General features: G+C 37.6%; 1 protein-coding gene across 1 annotated transcript; it reads right to left on the bottom strand.

Annotated features, from left to right (window-relative positions):
• Positions 1-961: 961 nt before the first annotated feature.
• On the bottom strand, positions 962-20,129 carry LOC117291338 (A disintegrin and metalloproteinase with thrombospondin motifs 16-like). Its single transcript, XM_033772981.1, has 24 exons — positions 19,964-20,129; positions 17,376-17,445; positions 15,903-16,201; positions 14,974-15,145; positions 14,457-14,647; positions 13,873-13,965; positions 13,312-13,460; positions 12,771-12,920; positions 12,385-12,516; positions 12,028-12,172; positions 11,613-11,708; positions 11,192-11,343; positions 10,800-10,863; positions 10,136-10,250; positions 9,670-9,818; positions 9,052-9,172; positions 8,381-8,461; positions 7,777-8,044; positions 6,972-7,188; positions 6,389-6,530; positions 3,688-3,843; positions 3,046-3,222; positions 2,202-2,386; positions 962-1,515 (listed from the first exon to the last, which is right to left on the bottom strand). The coding sequence occupies exons 1-24, from the start codon at positions 20,126-20,128 to the stop codon at positions 1,357-1,359; spliced, it is 3,648 nt and encodes a 1,215-aa protein (XP_033628872.1). The 5' UTR covers position 20,129; the 3' UTR covers positions 962-1,356.
• Between the last annotated feature and the right edge of the window lie 1,231 nt (positions 20,130-21,360).

Genomic DNA, 21,360 nt, shown 5'->3' with positions numbered 1-21,360 from the left:
CGTTTGACCCTCGTAATCAATGTGAAGTTAATGATGCCCTGTCTTCCCTTTCCAACTATATTCTGAGCATAAAGAAGTGGATGGCAAATAACATGCTTCAGTTAAATGAAACTAAAACAGAGTTCTTCATTGCTGCGAGTCCCTGTTTCACCGACTTACTATCTTCTGTGACACTTAAGGTTGGCTCTGAAGTAATTCTTCCGGCTTCAACAACAAAGAACCTCGGTGTTGTATTCGACCAATCAATGCGCATGTCAAACCAGGTTTCTTCTATATCCAGTGCTGTCAATGTTCACCTTCGCAATTTGTCTCGCATAAGATCTTTCCTCACTCAATCTGCCTGCCAGGACGCAGTAAGAGCAATTGTCACATCAAGGATCGACTACGCCAACTCTCTGCTTGCGTGTCTCTCCTCCAAAGACACTAAACGGCTTCAACGTCTACAAAACCGGGCTGCAAAGCTCATTTTCCAGGCCAAGAAATATGACCACGTCTCCACTTATCCGTGAACTTCATTGGCTCTGTATTTCAAAACGCATCCAGTTCAAACTTCTCACAATTGTTTTTAAATGTATCACCTACACAGATGCTCCGCTGTATCTCAAAGAACTCATTAATCCGTATGTTCCAACTAGAGAAGGACTGCGATCTGCCACAGATAACAGAGTTCTGATCATCCCCCATTCTCGCACTTCATCTGGTGACCGGGGTTTCTCTGCTGCAGGGCCTACTTTGTGGAACCGACTACCCTACAATATACGCCATTCATCTTCATTAGCATGCCTTCAGAAAAGCTCTCAAAACCTATTTATATGACTCTTAATTTTGTTGTATGTTTATCTTGTTTTTTTCTTTTTTTCTTTCTTTCTGTGTAAAGCAGTGTGATACATTTTTTGTAAGAGCGCTTCATAAATGCCTTTGTAGTATAGTATAGTATAGTATAGATATTACAGTTTGCGGATTGAAAACACTGAATAAATAAATAATTCAATATACTTTAAGCAGATAAATAAATAAATTACTAAATATTGACTTGTAGTAGGTTGCATAACGAGTTTTGAAGCTTTTTGAGACATGGGCCCATTTCACGAAGCTTTAAGCAGACAAAATACTGCTAGGCAAAATTCTTTGCTAAGCAAAATAACGAGTGGGGCATCAGCTGCAACAATGTAAACATTTGTGTTGTTGACTGGTATAAACACTTTCTGATAACCAATATTGTTATGTGCTTAGCAAGTTTTTATGCTTATAGGCTTTATGAATTTGGGCCATGGTCTTAAATTGAGCGTCAGCAGCTAGTGCCCCAAGCCAAGTCTAAAGCCAAAATGCTTTAAAAATTAATAAATATAAAGCCGTTTAGTTAAGATGGAGTACATTAGCTTTGAATCCTTTAAGTTGAGTATTGGAGTCCGACCTGAACACCACAGTAATCATGTTACTTTTGGATCGGTAGTTGAACCTCTTTTTGGTCCCGCAGTTTACAGATTTACTTTGTAGGTTGGCCGAGTCAGTAATCTGTTTGAGAAAGAAATGAAGTAATATTATGATGTCAGGCAATTATTCAGAGAAAGATAGATAATAGACTAGTGTACAAAGGCATTATTAATAATAATAATAATAATAATAATAATAATAATAATAATAATAATAATAATAATAAATAGTTCTTATATAGCTCATTTTTACAATAACATATCCATGCGCTTTACATTAATGCCCTGTTCATTTGGCTAATAACATTCCTTTAATCTTTCTCAGCTCCCTCGGGAGTATACAGCCCGGAGCTGCCGTCGCGCTCCAAAGGTTTTTTCACATATCCTTTCAACCTCTGCCCTCGCAGGTAACCCCTGGGTGAAGAAAAGCAATTACAGTAAAGCATCTTGCTCAAGGACATGAGTGTCATGACTGGAATTTGAACCCACACCCGAAAGGTAAAACCACGAGGACTTTAATTCCATGTTCCAAACCACTCAGCCATGACAACCTTTTGAAAGATGACTTTGAAGATGCCAGAAGTGTTTTACTAAACTTTACATTCCATCTGAAGAATAAAGCAATAATGATCATAAAGTGTCATGACCGGGACTCGAACTCATACTCTGCTGATCAAAAACACCTTGTCTCAAGTCAAATATGCTTGAACGCTCGACCGTGACAAAGCACAATATAATAAATATATAAATTATAGTTGAATTTCTTACCGAAACAGAATCAGTCAAGCACGAGGGCTCTGCACCATCCAAGACAAACTTTTTAAACTTGAGTTTAATCGTCTTTCCTGGCGCAGCAACGATGGTGGTTGTACACATCTGATTTGCTCCGTACGGATTGGGCCAATTCGGACTCGTGATTGAACCTTTGGCTTTCGTCATCACCCGGTCACAAGCTGTTTTGAAAAAAATATCAAAATGTGTCACTAGAAAAACATTTTCTGTCCCACCCACAAACATCTTGAACTAGAAACTGCTGTTTTTGACAACCCAATCTGCTTGATATTTCTCTTGAATTTGTTTCAAAAGTCTGTGTTCTTTTAGAAGGAAGAGTACCTTTGGTAAATTCTCCAAATATTAATGACCCTAAAAACTTACTTGTATAAAGCACTGCAGCTGTTGATAATGTACACCATTTGTAAAAAACAATTATCTTCAAAGGAATGTAAACTTAGGGAGGGATTCAACAATATTTCAATTTTGAGAAATGTTTCTGAATGAAACGTTTCTCAGATTGTGTATCTCAATTGTGGATGATTCTTCCTGCGCGGACATAACTGCTCCAGTCCAGAGGTGGATTTTACAAAGAGTTGATACAAGTCTTATATCAAGTTAGGACGGGTTACTAGAAGTCCTAACTGAGGACTAGTCTTAAGTTTTTAAAAACTCCTAAAGAGTCCTCGGATCTTTGAGAAATCCACATCAGGTTTTTGTCAATATCTTTAAAATGCTACCACCTTTTGAAATGTACATGTCTACATTCATATAGGATTCAAGCAGCTCCAAAAACCCAAGGTTTACTTTGCCTTCAAAGATAAAGATAAGATTTACTCACGATTAGGCTGAGTGGTAGCATCTGTCAAGCTGTATGTGAGATGGTAACCACCAAATAAACTAGAATCCATAAGATTATGCTCAATACTGAGAATGTTAGTTGGTATCGTAAACAGACGATTGGCGATCCGTCCGCAAAGTCTCTGCTCGCTCCTTCCAAACTTTAAAATAAAACTCTCTGTTAAAAAAAAAAAATAACCAAAGATTTAATGATGTCTCCTAGAATAGTTAAATAAAAAATGAGTGTGTCTCAATAAATAGGAAAATTAAAAACTTTTACAAGGCGCTTTTAAAAATGGATTTGTTAATTTGAAATAGGTCTGTATGTCTTGTAATAACAATTTGAGACACCCTTTAGATAAAGCGCTATATACAATTTAGGAAGTAGCTATAAACTTGTGAGTTCAACCATATGTAAATCTCTTTTGAGAGTAGTGTTGGCTCATTTGGGAAGGCTAACTGGAAAACTGTATACTGGTTGTATACTCCGATCCCCCTATAGGGGAAAGATTAAAAAGGAAAGCTATTGGCCCAGTGACTGGGGCACTAATGTAAAGCACATTGAAACGATTATTGTGAAATGCACATGAGTTATCATTATTATTAACTGTTAGGGGGAGTTGGCACATTATAAATACTTTACCTTTGTTGCAGTCAACAGAAAGTTGTATGATTTTCAGTTCAATCATTTTCCCTGGGGCTACTGCAATGATCTGGGTACAGGTTGATTTAGAAGTCGTTCTACCGAGTGTGTCGATAATACCCGAGGATTTCACAGACAGTCCATTGCAGTCTTGATCTGTTAAAAAATGAATGTTTTAAGAAATATCATAAATATATTCAAAACAAAATTGTTGTCCTATACTAAGACACATTTTCCTTTGGACTTGAGAACAGAGCATACAGTTTTGATCACACATTGGTATTGGGTAAATGGCAACTTTGGAACAAGTTGAAGGTGGAATAATATTTGAAGATAATTTTTTTAAAGGTTAAAGTTGAATCTTGATTATGCCAATTTAATGCTGAATTGCAATAGTTCTGTCTGACATTTCATAATTCAACTTTCAGACAATAAGCAAAAGCAGTTCCAGCATGTAAGTCTTAAGACCATTCCCTACCCCCTTTGAGGGAAGGTCACAGGTTTTCAAGGATACATTTTGTTGTGTCTGTTTTTTTTTTTTTTTTTTTTTTTTTTTCTGGTTTTACTGCGCCTTGAACACCCAGCAGGGTGGATACATGCGCATTACAAGTCTTATTATTATTATTAATTATTAGGTCTTGGTCTTGGTCTTAGTCTCAGTCTCAGTCTGAACAAATCAATGTCTTAAAGGGCTCAGTTTTGGCCTAAAAACCTTTTTAGGCAATATTATCTTAAATAATTGTTTTTGTAGAGTTGTTTCTACTTTTTCACTGGCTGGTCAAGATTTTGTAAACTGCCTTGTAGAATTTTTTGTATTGTCTTTTTAAACCGTTTTCTTCAGAAACCCTCTGTATTGTAATGTTGTATTTTGGAAATTGTTTTTTACCTTTGTATCTAGCGCTTTGAGGCCTTATTTGGCAATTTGGCGCTTTATAAATTAATATCTTTTTATTATTATTATTATTATATTATGTCTTGGTCTTGGTTTAAGATTTCAAGGCCACAACTTACTCTTGGTCTGGGACTGGCTGCAGATTTAAAAATTTTGTTTGGAAAGATAACCCCCAAAAAGTTTTGAACTTAATTTAGGATTTCCTTTCAAAACCTGATGAGTATTTGACAAAAAATTGTTGAAATGAACTGAACTTTTGACAGCTTTGTTTGCATAGGAAAGCACACAATCCAGAGCCATGCAATCTTTTGTGGATTCTTTTGTTTTGTTTTAGAACTGGCTTGACACAGTTAGCTGCAGGATTTGTTTAGCGGGGATCAGGGCGGAACAGAAGAGTCAGGGAAGGGTCAAGGGGAATTGGGGGGGGGGGGTTGGAAGTAAGGGGAGGGAAAAGTACTAATAAATCATCGCTCAGGACAAAAGTCTTTAGTGCACTGGATTATGGATTTCATAAAATTGATTTTGTATATATTTTGGAGCTTCTGGTATATGGAGTTTATTGATCAAGAAAGGTCTCCAAAGTAGTTGTTGGCAACAAAAATCATTAAGTTTCTGAAAATAACTTGTGTATTTTTATCCATTTATTCAAACTTATAGAAATGTTTCACTTAACAACCTCTTGATTATAACGACAATGAAATTGCAATTAACAACCTTCTGTTATCACCACGCCGACGAAATAGTATCATAATCTTAACATAAGTAAATTCGTTTGCTCTAAAAAATATAAAAAATTAACATGGCGGGTTTGTGTTCAAAGAAGTGCCTGCATCATTTCCCTGTGGTGCTTTTTCTTTTAAGTAAATTTACCTCCCTAAAAAATTTCTATAATTGCTTCAATTTATTTCCAAGAATACAAAGGTACTAGAGATGTCGAAAAAAATATTTTAAAATATCTTCGACAACAATTTATTGAAACTGTTTTGACAGCGTTACATGTTCATCTGCAGTCTTTGGTCTTTTTCTAGAGCTATTATTTGCAATGCATGGACCTGTTTAAATCTTAAGCCAAAATGTCGCTTTTGTTCTTTGCTATTTTTCAGAATTTTATTGTGATACTAAAAGACATTTAAAGTTAAATCAACAATTATTGAAAGCCAACTCTCTGGAACCAGTTACCACTGACCAAAAGATCCTCACCAACAGTAGATACAATTTCAAACCTATTTATTCTAGTGTATGCACATTGCTAATGTATACACAAGTTGCTATTATGATTATTATTTGACCATAAGTGGCATTATTTAAAAAGAATAATTAGTTATCAGCTCATCCAGATTAACGTTCCAGTCAATATATTTTATCATTTAACTAGAAAATAAATAAATAAATTAAGTATTACTCAGTTTAGTGCAATGATAGCTCAAAACCAGCTTTTCAATAATTTAAGTTCGATAATTTGAAAGCCCACAGAATTTAAGATTTTGGAATCCTGTGCTCGGTGACAGCAGACTTACCAGGAACATTGTCAGTGTTTGCATAGTTCAGATCAAGCGCACATTTCCCAGAGCACTTGGATAACCTGTTAAGTCTGCTGCCACCCAAAGATCACAAAAGTCTCCCATTTGTTGTGAGGATTTTGAAGTCCTCAAATGATCAAGAATGTAGAAACAAGAGTGACAATGATGATAATCTTATTTAAGTAGAGAAGGCTGGCTGCTGCTCTGTCCTCAGGTGGAAGAGTCGCCCCAGCCAGTCCATCATTGCCCTCAGGTTTATGGAATGGGGTTGTAAACTGAGGAGGCATACCTATTGAGGGGCAATCCTGCACAGTGCAAGACTCCTGTATCAATGGTTTGTTGGAATCTTCACACATCCCGGGGGCCTCGATGCCGTCCCGTATACAGCTTGCCATCCTGACACGAGTTCCTTGCCCACAAGTTTCAGAACACTGCAATGAGAAGAAGTTCAAGTTTGAAGATGTTTGTGAAGAAGAAGGAAAATATTGCTGAGATATTATTGGTTCTTGAAGGCACTGGACACGTTTGGCAAATGTCAAAGACCAGTATTCCCACCTGGTGAATCCCAACGTATGCAGAAAATAACAAACCTGTGAACATTTTGGCTCAATTGGTCATAGAAGTCGCAATAGAATAATGAGAACAAAAAACACCCTTGTTGCACAACTTTGATGCATAATAAAACACTTCAGCTGAAGCTGAAGTAAGTTTTTATGCTAACAATTGTTTTGAGAAATTACCAATAGTGTCCGGTACCTTAAAAGGGGTGTTTGAATGAGAGTGCTCAAAATAATCAGTGACATACACACTCTACATAAAGTTGTTTTTTTTTTTTTGACAAAAATGCTTCAAAATTCCACTGGTTTACTTACCGGGAACCATTGACTCGTCTCCCATTGCGCTGGTATCTCAGCGAGGCAAGCATCTACATTGCATGGTTGGCGTGTACTAGGCTTGGGCTGAGGGCAGAGGCTTTTCTCTGCAGTCACCGTTCTCCTATCAGCAGTCATGAGACGACAGGTCACTGATCTAGTCTGCCTACCGCCTCCACAGGTCCTTGAGCATTCACTGAAAGATGAAGTCGTCCATCTGTGTGTCGAGAAAACAAAATAAGGTTGCACTACAAACGTAAAGTCAATCTAAATATACTTATTGAATTGGAGAGATAAAATGATTTGTTTTTTGCCCTACACAGATGTACGAGAAGCCCTGTAATGGCCAACTCAGTCTGACAAATAAACAAAAACAGTTTTTAATTATTACTTTACAAAAATTAAGTAAGAAACTACAAGGGAAATCTGAATAAAGTTTTGAATAACTTTGGATTAAACAAAGAACAACTAACTAGAGTGTGATGTGAACCTGCAACCTCCGGATTAATGTACTGGCACTCAACCAACTGAACAATTTAATCCTAAGGTTCCTCCTGCAGCCAATTTCAAAAAACGCTAGGATTAATCCTATCTAACTTAGGATGGTTTCAATGCGTCCTGTGCTTTTGGATACAGAACTTCCTAAGTCCTAAGATTAATCTTAAGTTATGAAGAGTTTGGTGAAATCGAAAGCTGGTCCCCCTATTTTATCAATATCTTTGTTCAGGTGCAAACTTGAGTCAAATCTTGTTTGTTCAGAACAAAAATCTTGGAACCTTTATTCAGGAAAATCAGAATAACTCACTGGTACAATTCCTGAGCTCCACTCGGTTGGTAATACTGGTAGCGTATATCCGGTCTGACATTCACTCCAGCAGCGTAGTTTACATTAGGGTCTAGTACTAGATAAGCATCTACAACGATCTCTCCATCTGTTGGTCCAGTAATGGTCATCTCTTCTACTCCGTTTCTCCTAGTGTAGATAACGACAGCGTTTCCTGCACTGTATCGTCCACTGGATGGAGCGTATCTACCATTGCCTTCTACGACATACTCATTACTGTACTTCAAAGCTGGAGGGAGAAAAAGTTTCCCCATACCAGTTTTAATTTTATTTTATCTTGTGTTAACTTTAAAAAGAAATTGTGTATGTGTGTGCATTTTTTACGAGAAATGTTATTACAATTAAGACAGAAATATAGTTCAAACAATTTTGTCTAACAGAGAAAATAATTGTGAAAAAGTATTTAAAAGTGCTTGGTTCAAAATAAAAACTTCTAGGAAAAACCTGGCAGCAAAGGGTTGGAATTGAAAGTGCATAAAACTGCAGTAATCATGTATTAAAGGGTGAGTTGGGTCCTCACCAAATAAAATAAAATCAAAATGATTTTAAGTAAAAAATTCTGTACCCAAGTAGGAGTATCGGTTGTTGAGGTTGGATAGCTGTACTCTGGTTGAACCAGAAGGCAAAGTCAAAACACGATTGAAACCTGCCAATGAAAAGATATCAAATCATTAAAATAATATCAAAATGTTATTATAATTCGTTATTCAAATTGTTTTCGCATTATTAGTACCAATATTTATTTGCTTATGGGTCTGTTTCTTGTAAAGCGCTGTGGTACCCTGTGCGAGTGCACTATAAATGCCTACAGGTTCAGCCATTTAAATCCAATAATAACGTTTTTTTTTTAAACTACCAAAGGGGTCACTGTTTTATACAGTAAACCACTGTGATTCATAAACCTGCTGTGTATACAGAACCATATAATTGAACCTACGACTTCCAGGTTAATGTCCCAGCACTCTACCAACTGAGCTATCTATTTACAGGTTTAAAAAGCTCTCATAAATTAATGCTAAGATGGCTTCATCATTAGGTATATTAAAAGATCAGGCAAGTCTTGAGTGCCTATATTCTACATTTCTGTAACCACTTTGGTCCATTTATGATGCTGTAACATGAGATGGAAACAAACTCATGCACTTTAATGGGTCCCAATATTCGCATACACGATAGACTTGCACATTCTACTACTAAATCTAATCTCAGAACATTAAGTAAAGATTTAGTTCTCACCTATACTATCACCACCTGTGTAGCTATTGGAGACCAGGGTGCATTTGGACCCATCACCGTTGCACCAGCCGCAGTTGTCAAACACTGCGTCTGAGCCTTCTCGCCCGTCACACCCAAAAGTCTACACGGACAGAAAGAAATCCAGTTAAGTATATGATCAATATTGAGTTTGTGGAGTCGTTGAAATGGCAGCGCTGTCCACGGGGCTCCATTGCGCCTCCAAAAAAGAGAGAAATAATCCACAAGCACCCTGGTGGAATTTGAAATGTTGCTTACAAATTTTCTGCTAAGCAAAAAGAAGCTGGATACCAGTTCAATATTGTACATTTGACATTTGGCTTTTAACCTTGTTCTGTTAGCTTGCATATTTTTTGCTCAGCTACTTTTTGTGCTGATATATGGGAATGTGATAAATTTCTCGATTTGTGCAATTCATAATCATAGACGTTTAACCAATGAGAGAGATCATTTGTTGTCAGCATGGCGTTTGTATCCATGTGGGAGTTTGCAGAGTTTCCTTGACAGGCTGATCATCTTTAGCAAATGTTTTTTTGTTTTTGTTTTTTTAAAGCTGGCCTTCGCTCTAGCAGCAAGATCAAACTCTGTGATTCTATTTACCCTGCATGTTCCTCCAAGGCACAGCTCAAGTTTATCAGCATCAGCTTCCTCACCATGCCAGCATCGTGTTCCATCAATAAACTGAAATGGCTCCCTACCGTTGATTATTCTGTCTTCGCTCAGGCATTTATGCTCACATAGCTCATCCCCTAGAAAGAAAATGTTATAAACATCCCATTGAAATGAAAATTGTTATACTTGGGTTTGGCCATGTCCAAATTAACTGCTTAAAGCTATGGTTTGTGTAGAGTAGCATCATCATTCATTGAAGTAGAGTTAGGAATTCTGGAAAAGGTATGTTTAGTTTTGCACATGATGTTTCATTTCCGAGTTCAATTGGGAGTCTGTCCAAAATGATTGGCCCGATTCTCCAACAATCATCACAGGCATTTGATCAAATTCGATACAAACAATATCCACACAAAATAAACAACAATAATAGTAAAAGTTGCTTTAGCTGAATTACCTGTCAGACCGTTGGTGTATCCTGTTAGCCAGTTGTAGAGGACTCCATTTAACGGCGTGTCACTCGTTGCTTTACACTGTTCATCTCTGAATTCATCTTGGGATGTTTCACAAGGCTGTATGCAAAATAAAATGAATAATAAATGGGAAAATAGCTCTAGTAAATTTGTCTTTGTTTAACCCAAAAATCAAAGTCAAGAAACTTCCATTTGATGAGCCCCAAAATCAAACATCACTGCTTATTTAGATTGCCACAATAAAAATAGGCCGAAGCCACACAGTGTCCAAATAAAAAGCCCTGACAATAAACCTGAATAGCTTCAATTTGAACACTCACTGGTAGTAAAGTTCATACCATTGCCAATTCTCCAGAAACATTTTGTATGACAATTTGTCAAAATTCATAACAAAGATTGCCACAAGGATCACAACTTCCTTTTCACCCTTTTTTAATTAAAATTTGCTTTAAATAAAATATTGATCAAGTAATAAACTTGTATTTTTCGTGGCCTACAGCTCGGGCCTTTATCACGGCAATGACCATGCCGGTTTTAAACGGTAGGTTAAGATCTCGTTGATACCCTTTTATTCCCTTATTTAATCAAATTGTCTTTGTTCAACCCAAAATTAGTTAAAATAAAAGACAGAGAGTTTTAGGGGCCTACCTGGTTTTCACAAACTTCAAAATCTTCACTGTTTCCTTCACAGCTCCTTCCACCATTTGAGGGTCTGTTGAAGGGAGACAAGACAAAAGAAAATAACATTTTGAGCAAGCGATTTGACATCAGAAACTTTAGAAAATTTAGAAACATGTTCCTGTATGCAGTTTGTATTATAATGCACAATGAATGATCACTTCAATGACAACTTTCATTTTAGTTCCAGTTTATTTTATCAATGTCAACGAGGTCAAAACAAAAAACTATCTGAGTAGGCCTACAATAGCCGAATGAGAAGTGATTTTGTCGTCAAAAATCACCTCTGAAATAAAATCTTTGTTCAGAAATATCCTACCAAACCAGATCCATAGATCCACTGATTCTGTTTTTGGTCTTACCTTGGGTTATTGCAGTAGCGAATCTTACGTAGCCTTACGCCCCCACCGCATGTACGTGAGCATGGTTTGAATATAGCTTGCCAGTCTGACCACTGACCATCCACTGCTCCTTGTAAGGCCACTCTCTGGACACACTTACCATCAATACACCACTGCAATATAAGAATCAATAACCCAAATCTTAGTTTCATATGAAATTTGAGTCTCATCTCAATTTGAAGATTACAGAGCGCTGATTTGTACAAAATGGAGCACTCAGGCTGAAATGTGTTGTGCACTGTACAAACAAAATCCCAATAACAAAGAACATTCTTAACTTTAAATAAGTGCCAATCACTGCCCCCCCCCCCCCAAAGTAAATGACTCTCTGGAAAGCTCCCTGCACCATTTTATTCCTCTTTCCCTAAAACAATAGACTTACCTTATCAGTCCCACATTCTGTTCCTTCCATTACTGGAGTTCCTGAGGACCTCCATGCTCTGCCTGAATCTGCACATGCCAGCACTGAGCAAACAACCTAATCGAGGAAAAATATTACTTTACTTTTTGGAAGAGTGAATTTATTTCCCATCCTCTAGAACTCAGTACTGCCATCTACAGCCAACCAGTTAAATTTGCAACAAATTTTGAGGAGGGGGGAGGGTGTTCACGTTCAAGTGAAATTGACAAAATGCAGTGAACTCTTTAGAGACCATTCATTTCTGAATAATCATCACCATATGTACATACATTCTAATTCTGATGGTTTTTTTAACACTGTATTCCAGTAAAAAGTGTCTGAAAAAATACTATAAAGTAGAAATTTGATTTGGTGAAAGTTTATTTTGATGACATACCTTTCCGTTTACTGGGTATATGAACCCTTCAACATCAATGGTGAACCTACATTGGTCAGCATAGCTGTAGATGGTACCTGGAAGCTCATTGGTGGATATAGGACTACCTGCTGGTTCATCGTTCAAACAACTACTCACTGGGTTTCTGGTCAATAAAAGGGGAAACACTTTCAGTAATAAAATGGGCAGAATTTTCAGCAGTGTACCTTTTCATTGCCATTAGTTTTAGGAGTGATTACAAAATGTTAACCTCCTCTTTGCATGTAGGTACTACGTACAGTTTCAAGGTTAAAAACAAGTGTAAAATGTCACAAGTTCGCTAAGGATTGTTTGCGCTTAGTTTGATATTACACTTACCTTAAGAATTTCTGTATGTTGGTTTGGCTGCACATTGACCAAGAGAAAGCATTCTCCCCTGATGACCTTATAGCTGACATGATGTTAATGCTATCTGGACATCCATATGAACTGTCGTGATTCAAGTTCAGTCTAACAATAAACAATATTTTCAGTCAAAATTAAACAAAAGTGGATGAAAACGCATCTGCTACTTAATAATCTTTGTGAAAATTGGGATGGACTTTTAAAAGTGAGGACAAAGTTTATTTTAACAAAATTACATTTTCTAGTCAGCTCATTCCTTTCAAAATAAGAATGACAAATTCATGAAAACAGTTTACTAAAATAAATGCCATCAACCAAATTGGTTTACATGCTACCATTGTGCCAATTTTAATACTCACGTGTGGCCAGTCTCATGTGCAATGGTCAAAGCTGATCCCAACCCATCATCCTGATTGATTGAACACTGGCGAGTATGGTGGCAGGTGCCTCCAACTGGTGCCCTGCCCAGAAGTGAATTGGAACCATCCGTTGGGTTGATCAGATCATATCTAAACATTGAAACAAAGGTGTAAAATGTAAAAGTAAGGTGTTGAACTTTCTAAGTTTGATTCCTGTGATGTGAGGCATCTTGATAAAAAAAAACTTTCAATAGCTTTATTTTCCAAAAACAAAATTAATCACTCTGAGATAAGACTACAGAGCTACCAATACTTGCATCTTGCAATCAGGAAGATTTGGTATAACAATCAGAAAGATGTTTAGATTTACATTCAACATAACAGGGACAAAGTTTCCATAATCAGGGAGATTTTCATAGTTGTTCCTTAGAACATGAAAAGATTGGTTTATTCTTAGGGAACTTTCTGCAGAATCCCAGGGAGATTATGATAAGAAAAAGATAAGTGTGTAACATTATGCCAAGGTACTCAAGTATCATACCTTGTTATGAGCATAGCATTATCCCAATGATCAGGGTCAGCATCATCGACTGTGTTCCTTCTTGCTTGCCATTGACAGAAGTCATCCAAGAGATCATGGCCATTGTTGGTGACAGTGAAAGTGTAGTCCGTCGGAAACTGATCAGATGCCTATGGTAAAATAAAGTAGGAAATATAATCAATACCAGGGTTTGAATTCAGAAGAAAAATCGACTTCAAGGTATGTAGCTCAAAATGTTTACTGGACCAGAATATAAAATATAAACAAACGCTTGACTCCTGAAAGACATGCGAAAGAAGATGGATAAATCTCTGATTTGTCTTTTGGGGTATTATTTACAAACGGGTGTCCTTACATATACCAACAAAAGAATCAAAATTTACATCAATTTAAAGTAACACTTGTTTCTTCGAAAAACAATGACATTGGATTTATTTTAACATCCTGTGATTTTTCCCTGCAGTATCTATGTGAAAACACCCCTGGTGTCAAATTTGTTACCCCAGTTCAATTGCAGTGTATACAGCTTAAATATAATAAAAAGTGTTTAAACTTGCTTACCGTGCCTACTTCATCGCTCTCCAGAACATAAAACTTAACCAGATGAAGATGAATATTGGCATCGAGGCTTGGATCAACAAATCGACGAGCAACCTGTGGGTAAAATCATTCAGGTATGACATCAACTGAAATGAGGAAATATCACTTAATGTTTGACTTAAATAATAAACTTATTCATTTATCTGTACAGAGATTTGATTTCATCATGGGGAAGAAATTATAGATTATGGTTTCATCAAGCAAATTCAGCATTGATGTTAAAAATAAAAACAACCTCATGAAGTCATTGAAAACCATTCAACCCCAAACTATTTCACACAGATGTATCAACTACAACTTAAGAAAGATAGTAAAAGTGCCAAGCTCATTAACACACCTCAGCACCCGCCCCGCGCCCCTCCCTGCCCTCTCATTTGGGGAACCCCCGAACCAGGCCTCAAGTGACGTCATTGATGCATGCCGAGCGAAGGGTCAATGACTGATTCTCAAGAGAACACTTGCCTAACAAATTAAATTGTCACATTTCGAAGAATATGTCCAAATATTGTTTAAATATCAAATAATTGTGTTGTCCGGAAACTCACAATATTCAAAATGCTAGTGACGTAGGTGTCCAGATCATCGTTTCCGTGATATTTGCGCATTTCGTTGTCCACGGTGACCATCAGTTCCATGAATTTCTGGCCAGATTGTAGAGAAGGTGGCAATATCTTGCCGTCGAGGGCAGCAATCATTTCTTCATCTACGGTCAAACCTGTCTCGGGGTCTCTCTCCGCTGTTTTCATTGGACAATAAATTAAAATACAAATTACATGTACATGTAAACAAGTTTTAAACGACGGTAAAAAAAAAGCTTGTTGACAAAAAAAAAGCGATGTCCCGCCTAAACCTCCAAGGCCCAAAGCATGACAAAAGCGCACACAGTTCAATTTAACTCAATTAAATTCAATTAATCTATTATAATTGATTGTGATGTCCATAAAATTGACGGAGTAGACACTATAAGGCAGACCCACGGCAGAAACAATGGTTTCAAAAAGGGACTGTTTTCACTAGGTGGAACGAAGACTAAAATCTAATCCCAGTTTGATTCTAACTTACGTGGCGGAGGGCTACAGAACCTGGCTGCCGCATCACTACCGTCATCCACAGACCGTCTGTACACGATGTGAGGGTCAACCGCATCTCTTCTTCTTCGTCTATATTGTTCCGCGTGGTCATTGCGTAGTGGCTTCACAAAAAGGTCGTGCTGGTCATAACTGAACATTCCAGTCTGTTTCCGAAAGGGGAACACAAAATCATGAATGAATGTATGTGTCATTAAATAAACCACCAAGTCCAGTGTCACATTTGTTTTTAAGGAAGTTCTCGTTTAAAACAACATTTATGCTCGTTCGCTTGTTTGAAAGCCATTGGACACGTTCGGTACAGAAAAAAGGTCACAGATTTACAAATAACTTACAGGGTTTACAGAAGGTAATGGTGACAGACTTCTCTTGAAATATTATACCATGAAATGCTTTACTTTTTGAGAAAACATTAAAACAATATCAATTCTCGATATCGAGAATTACGGATTTATTTTAAACACAATGTCATGACACGGGAAACGTGCGGAAACAAGGGTGGGTTGTCCGTTATTTTCTCCCGACTCCGATGACCGATTGAGCCTAAATTTTCACACAGGTTTGTTATTTTATATAGAAGTTGTTATAAACAAACTGCTCAACAACTTAAAAGAGCTAAAGTATGAGAGCTTGCTTTACAATTAGCCTACAACAACATTTTCAAAACGATGTTGTTTCCAACTGGAATATACAAAAATCAGACAAAATTTCATCATTGAAACATACTGATTCTCCAGAAGCAACAAACTTGGTCCAATTTCATAGAAAGCACGAAAAGTAAGAAAAACTAAAAACATGCTCAATAAATCTGTGACTGGTATCTGCTAAGCATACTATTGTAAAGCATTCTGCTAATAGATCTATGAAATTTGGCACAGCAGAGTCCAAAAGTGAACTACTTACCAAACCATTGCATTTACTGAGTGCAATGGATGAGCTGTTGTGAGACACCATTTTCCCGAAGTAGTGGCAGTCACCTCGTACAACCTTGCTGTCCACAACGGACCCGTTACGTCCAAGGGTTTCCATCCGCAATCCGTCCCGGACGAGCCAGTCGTTCTTGTGGAGGCGAAGGTGGAATTTTTCCCGGAAGGCTGTGAAGTGAATGTCGTGATGATTGTTGTGGGATGCCGAACGAAGTGGGAGCTTGCCCAGGGTGGACTCTGGCTGGTCCCATATGTCAATAATGTCGTAGTTGTGTCCTTTAGAAAAATAACCAATTTACAATTAGTTTGGGTTCCTTCCTGTTTGTTTTGGGTATTGTTTTCGGAAAGCATTAAACCTTTAAAGAATCGGTAAAGTTATGCAGCATGCATAATGTGTGTATTAAACTGCTCACAAAAAGTAAGGAAACTTTTTTCAATCAAGAATATTTTTATTATGTATTATTCGCTTTGTATTAAGTTATATATCAATGCAAAGCTGAAGTGTTCCTCTTTAAAATGATACCACATTTGCAAAGATGGCATGTTGCTGGACTTGGCCACATGAGTAAGAAAGAGACAGAGTCACAAATCAAATGTGCCAAAATTAGCAATTTTGTGTTGCTGTATGAACAAACAATAACTGACACTGTAATTCAAGCAAGCAAGGCAACTTTACTGATCTTAATCCACTTTATTTGAGACAAGAAGTTCAAGTAACGAGTCTTGCAAATACCAAAACAAGGTGTTTTTCATGAGACGGTGTAGTGTTTGTGGTGTTCTCACTGGTGCAAATCTTTGTGTAAACCATTCATGGTTCTAAAGCTTGACCGGTTTGATTATTGATCATTACCTATTGACTGTTTAGTACAGATAATGGTAATTTTGGCACATTTGATTTGTGACTTTGCCTCATTGTCATTCATGTAGCCAATTTCATCAACATGTCATCATTGCAAATGTGGTATCATTTTAAAGAGGAACACCTCAGCTTTGCATTGATATATAACTTAATACAAACAGAGTAAAAATGATAATAATATTCTTGATTGAAAAAAATTTCCTAACTTTTTGTGAGCAGTTTATTTCCTTTAAACCGACCACTTAAAGAATCGGTAAAGTTATGCAGCTTGCAATTTGTATAAGAATTTGCGGTTTTGTAGCTAAGGATAATTTGTAAAAGCAGTTTAACGATGCCCTTATGATTCAATTCAACCTAATTCAGGCTAACATGTAACACTTAATAAAAATGCTTTGTGTTTTTGTATTTTTTCCATTTTATCAAATTTGTTCATTTTCGTCAATATTAGCGCCTTGTGCAAATAAGATACACAATTTTACATGAGTTTACTTTAAGAGTCTCTAACGGTGGTTTTATAGCTATCAACGTTATTATTGTCTATAAAGTAACTCGAGGATTGTGCTCAGATTAAGATTAAAGTATTTTGTTAACCTTTTCTTGCTCCAGAAACCACTCCTCCAAAATAGCTTCTTATTTCATTATGAGTCAGATCATTCTCGTCCTGAATCAAGACGAATGGGGAGGAAGAAAAATCAACGGTCAAATTCACAATCAGTGTCTTAAAATTAAAGTTCGTAGAATATGGTACACGAAAACTCCTTTTTTTCGTTGGGAAAAAGTTTCAGCGATTCCTTGAAGGGGAATGTTTTCTCTGAATGTGGAGGACCCCGGTCTATATATAGAAGTCTGCTATTGAGACCTTTTATTTTCCCTTTTTTGTTTTGCTGTCTCCAATAAGGTACCGAAAGTGAGAGCTTGTGGTTAAAACAAAAATTCACAATCACACCACAGATGATGGAGAACCACTATACATATGCGAGATAGTTCATTGATCCTCAAATACCATCTGATGACTCGATAGGCACAGATTAGGGACACACCTGGAATTATGGACAAGTCGTTAAATCGGCCCCACGCGCTGAGATAGTGCTCTCGCGAGATCACTGCTCTCGCGCGAACTGATGGCTCCCCGATTTCGACTCCTCCTAGGACACACCTGGCATTTATTGCCAAACCATGAAATCACACTGATTTCTCTGAAAAGTTCATTTCAAAACCACTTGTGTTTGTAAATATAGGACAAGTACCATTAACATATCTGTGCGATACACGATGGGTGACCATGACCCGTGACCTGTTTCAATTTTATTGTTTGTTGCAATGAATAGGCCTGCCATTTATAGGCAATTTGCCGCCCATTTTGTTTAACTTTTTGATTTTCTTTTGTTGAAACTGTGTGGATTGTTATAGCGGAATCGTTTCAGAACAATGCACATGTATCTGACAAATTAATTTTAGGCTCACGGCTGTTCTTTTTTGCGTGTATGACAAGAGTTTTCGAATGCACACATTACGCGATAGGCGTGTCCTTCTAATATGGGTACCCGCCAAGCGTGACACCATACTTTAGAAAATTAACGGAGCAAAAACTATTGCTTTTCGTCCCGGATAATTCAAACTAAATGCATACCATTAATTAATTTGAGCCAACGACTTGTATCGAGATTAGCTGGGACTAATGACTTAATCAATGTATCGGGAATAGCTAGGACTAATGACTTAATCAATGTATCGAGATTAGCTGGGACTCATAAACTAACCCCAAAAGGGGGTAGCTGGGACTCATAAACTAACCCCAAAAGGGGGTAGCTGGGACTCATAAACTAACCCCAAAAGGGCGTAGCTGGGACTCATAAACTAACCCCAAAAGGGCGTAGCTGGGACTCATAAACTAACCCCAAAAGGGCGTAGCTGTGACCCATAAACTAACCCCAAAAGGGCGTAGCTGGGACTCATAAACTAACCCCAAAAGGGGGTAGCTGGGACTCATAAACTAACCCCAAAAGGGGGTAGCTGGGACTCATAAACTAACCCCAAAAGGGCGTAGCTGGGACTCATAAACTAACCCCAAAAGGGCGTAGCTGGGACTCATAAACTAACCCCAAAAGGGGGTAGCTGGGACTCATAAACTAACCCCAAAAGGGCGTAGCTGGGACTCATAAACTAACCCCAAAAGGGGGTAGCTGGGACTCATAAACTAACCCCAAAAGGGGGTAGCTGGGACTCATAAACTAACCCCAAAAGGGCGTAGCTGGGACTCATAAACTAACCCCAAAAGGGCGTAGCTGGGACTCATAAACTAACCCCAAAAGGGGGTAGCTGGGACTCATAAACTAACCCCAAAAGGGCGTAGCTGGGACTCATAAACTAACCCCAAAAGGGGGTAGCTGGGACTCATAAACTAACCCCAAAAGGGCGTAGCTGGGACTCATAAACTAACCCCAAAAGGGGGTAGCTGGGACTCATAAACTAACCCCAAAAGGGGGTAGCTGGGACTCATAAACTAACCCCAAAAGGGCGTAGCTGGGACTCATAAACTAACCCCAAAAGGGGGTAGCTGGGACTCATAAACTAACCCCAAAAGGGGGTAGCTGGGACTCATAAACTAACCCCAAAAGGGGGTAGCTGGGACTCATAAACTAACCCCAAAAGGGCGGGGAGCCAGAAAAAGGCAAGTTGCACCCTGTATACCCAGCACGTTGAAGAGATTGTTGACCTATTACAACGGTATTTATCTACGTTTGGCAGCAGTTAAAACTAAATAATAGCAAAACATCAAATGTGATTTTTCTCTCAAAGGATCGAAAATCTTTGTGGTAGAATCTTTCAGATTTAGTAACAATCAATTCAGAATATATTTTAAAAAGCATTGCTTTAGAACACTTATCAATCCATGATATAGCGCCAAATCAACGAAAACGTACGAAAGGCGCTAAAGACTGTTACATAATATTAATTATTACAATACACTTTATTAAAAAGCGATGCTTACCAATTCATCAATTAAAAAGCGATGCTTACCAATTAAAGAATGCGAATTGCTAACCAACAAACTTTTGACATAAATAGGTATTTGCATCCTATGAACTTATTTAACAGAAATTGTAAAACTTTTTTAAGTGGTCTCGGCCTGAAATGTACGTAAACGTTGTGTAATGCGATGACAACAACAAACTTACCGAAATATACAACGAGCTTGCTTTTCCCGCCAAAACAGCAACCGTTACCAGCAAAAAGGTCGCCACCCAGTTTAAAATCATTTTGAAAAATAACATAAAACCATGTGAATATCTAGAGTAAGTATTTATGTAGTCTCTGCGGGTGATGGGTGATGTTGATCGCATGCAAAGCAGATGTTTGTAATAGTCTCGCCTGAAAAGTTGAGCCTTTAAATACTATGCGGAACCCACGGGTTGTAAATACAATGTAAAAACCGGTGCCTGTTTAGTGACGTCATTGTTTGTACTATTTTGCGGCTAGATTTCTAACTAAGTGACTCGTCCTAAACCAGGACGTGGTGTAGGGGTGTACACAGTCATTAATTACGTCAGACTTGAAAGTATAAATCGTTGCCTTATAAAGTACTGTGCTCGAAAACAACCGCCGGTGATAGGCGGTTAAAGGGTAGAAACTAAACATGAATGGATTCTGACATGAATTTACTACCATCAGCTATCCAAAATGTTTTGCATGTTACATTTAATTAGTGTCAGTGCATTGGCCGTTTTCTGTTAAAATTAGCTTATTTATTAGAAAAAAAATGTACTTTCGTTCTCTAACAACATTTATTTTTGCAGATATCGGTCACTACCTTTGTTCACACCAATGAGAGTGTATGATCTCGAACCGGTTTTGTAAACTCTATCTTTTTAACAGTTTGTTTTGCCAGATACCGACACAGTTTTCATTATTCCATATTCAGCGTACTGCCACCTAAAGTCTGGCCTTTCTTCAAAAGAAATACATTCATTTTTATTGCATTACATTTAGTTTCATTTCTCTTTTGATTGTATTAATTATGATATCAGTAAACTATGTTGGAAGTGTTCCAAACAATCCAAATCGCCTCTGACCACAACTATACTCAGTATGTCTTAATCCAAAACATAGCCGTGTTTGGTGATTTCCGGTAATCCAGCAGTTCACATTACCAGTTAGTCACCATGCAACTAATTCCGGCTGATATATAACTATCACAATTAACAGATCCCCGGTTCAGCGGTGCTCCCGTGATACCAGAAACCCAACACCATACAAATCGTTTTGCCATAAATCAATCAAAACTATCACCTGTTGACGTCACCTCACAGCTATCACAATAATGGGGTAATAAACTGTCACTATAAACCTGTTGGAATTAAGTGTTTTGTGTGGATTGGTTCGTATGCACTTCTTGCGTTAAATTTAAGAAACGGGCAACGTTCTCGACTTACCGAAACTTGTACAGGCAAATTGGTGCTCGTGTGAGCCCCACTGGTTTTGATTCTGAAATCAACCAGCGCGTATGTATAGGCTTTTTATGTTGGGTAATCACTCTTAAAATTGAATGGAAATAAAACTTGGTTGGAAGGCCCTT

This window comes from Asterias rubens, chromosome 6, assembly GCF_902459465.1.
Source record: "Asterias rubens chromosome 6, eAstRub1.3, whole genome shotgun sequence".
Classification (NCBI taxonomy): Eukaryota; Metazoa; Echinodermata; class Asteroidea; order Forcipulatida; family Asteriidae; genus Asterias; species Asterias rubens.
Note: the sequence above shows the minus strand (reverse complement) of the source record. Positions and strands in the feature narration are given on the sequence as shown.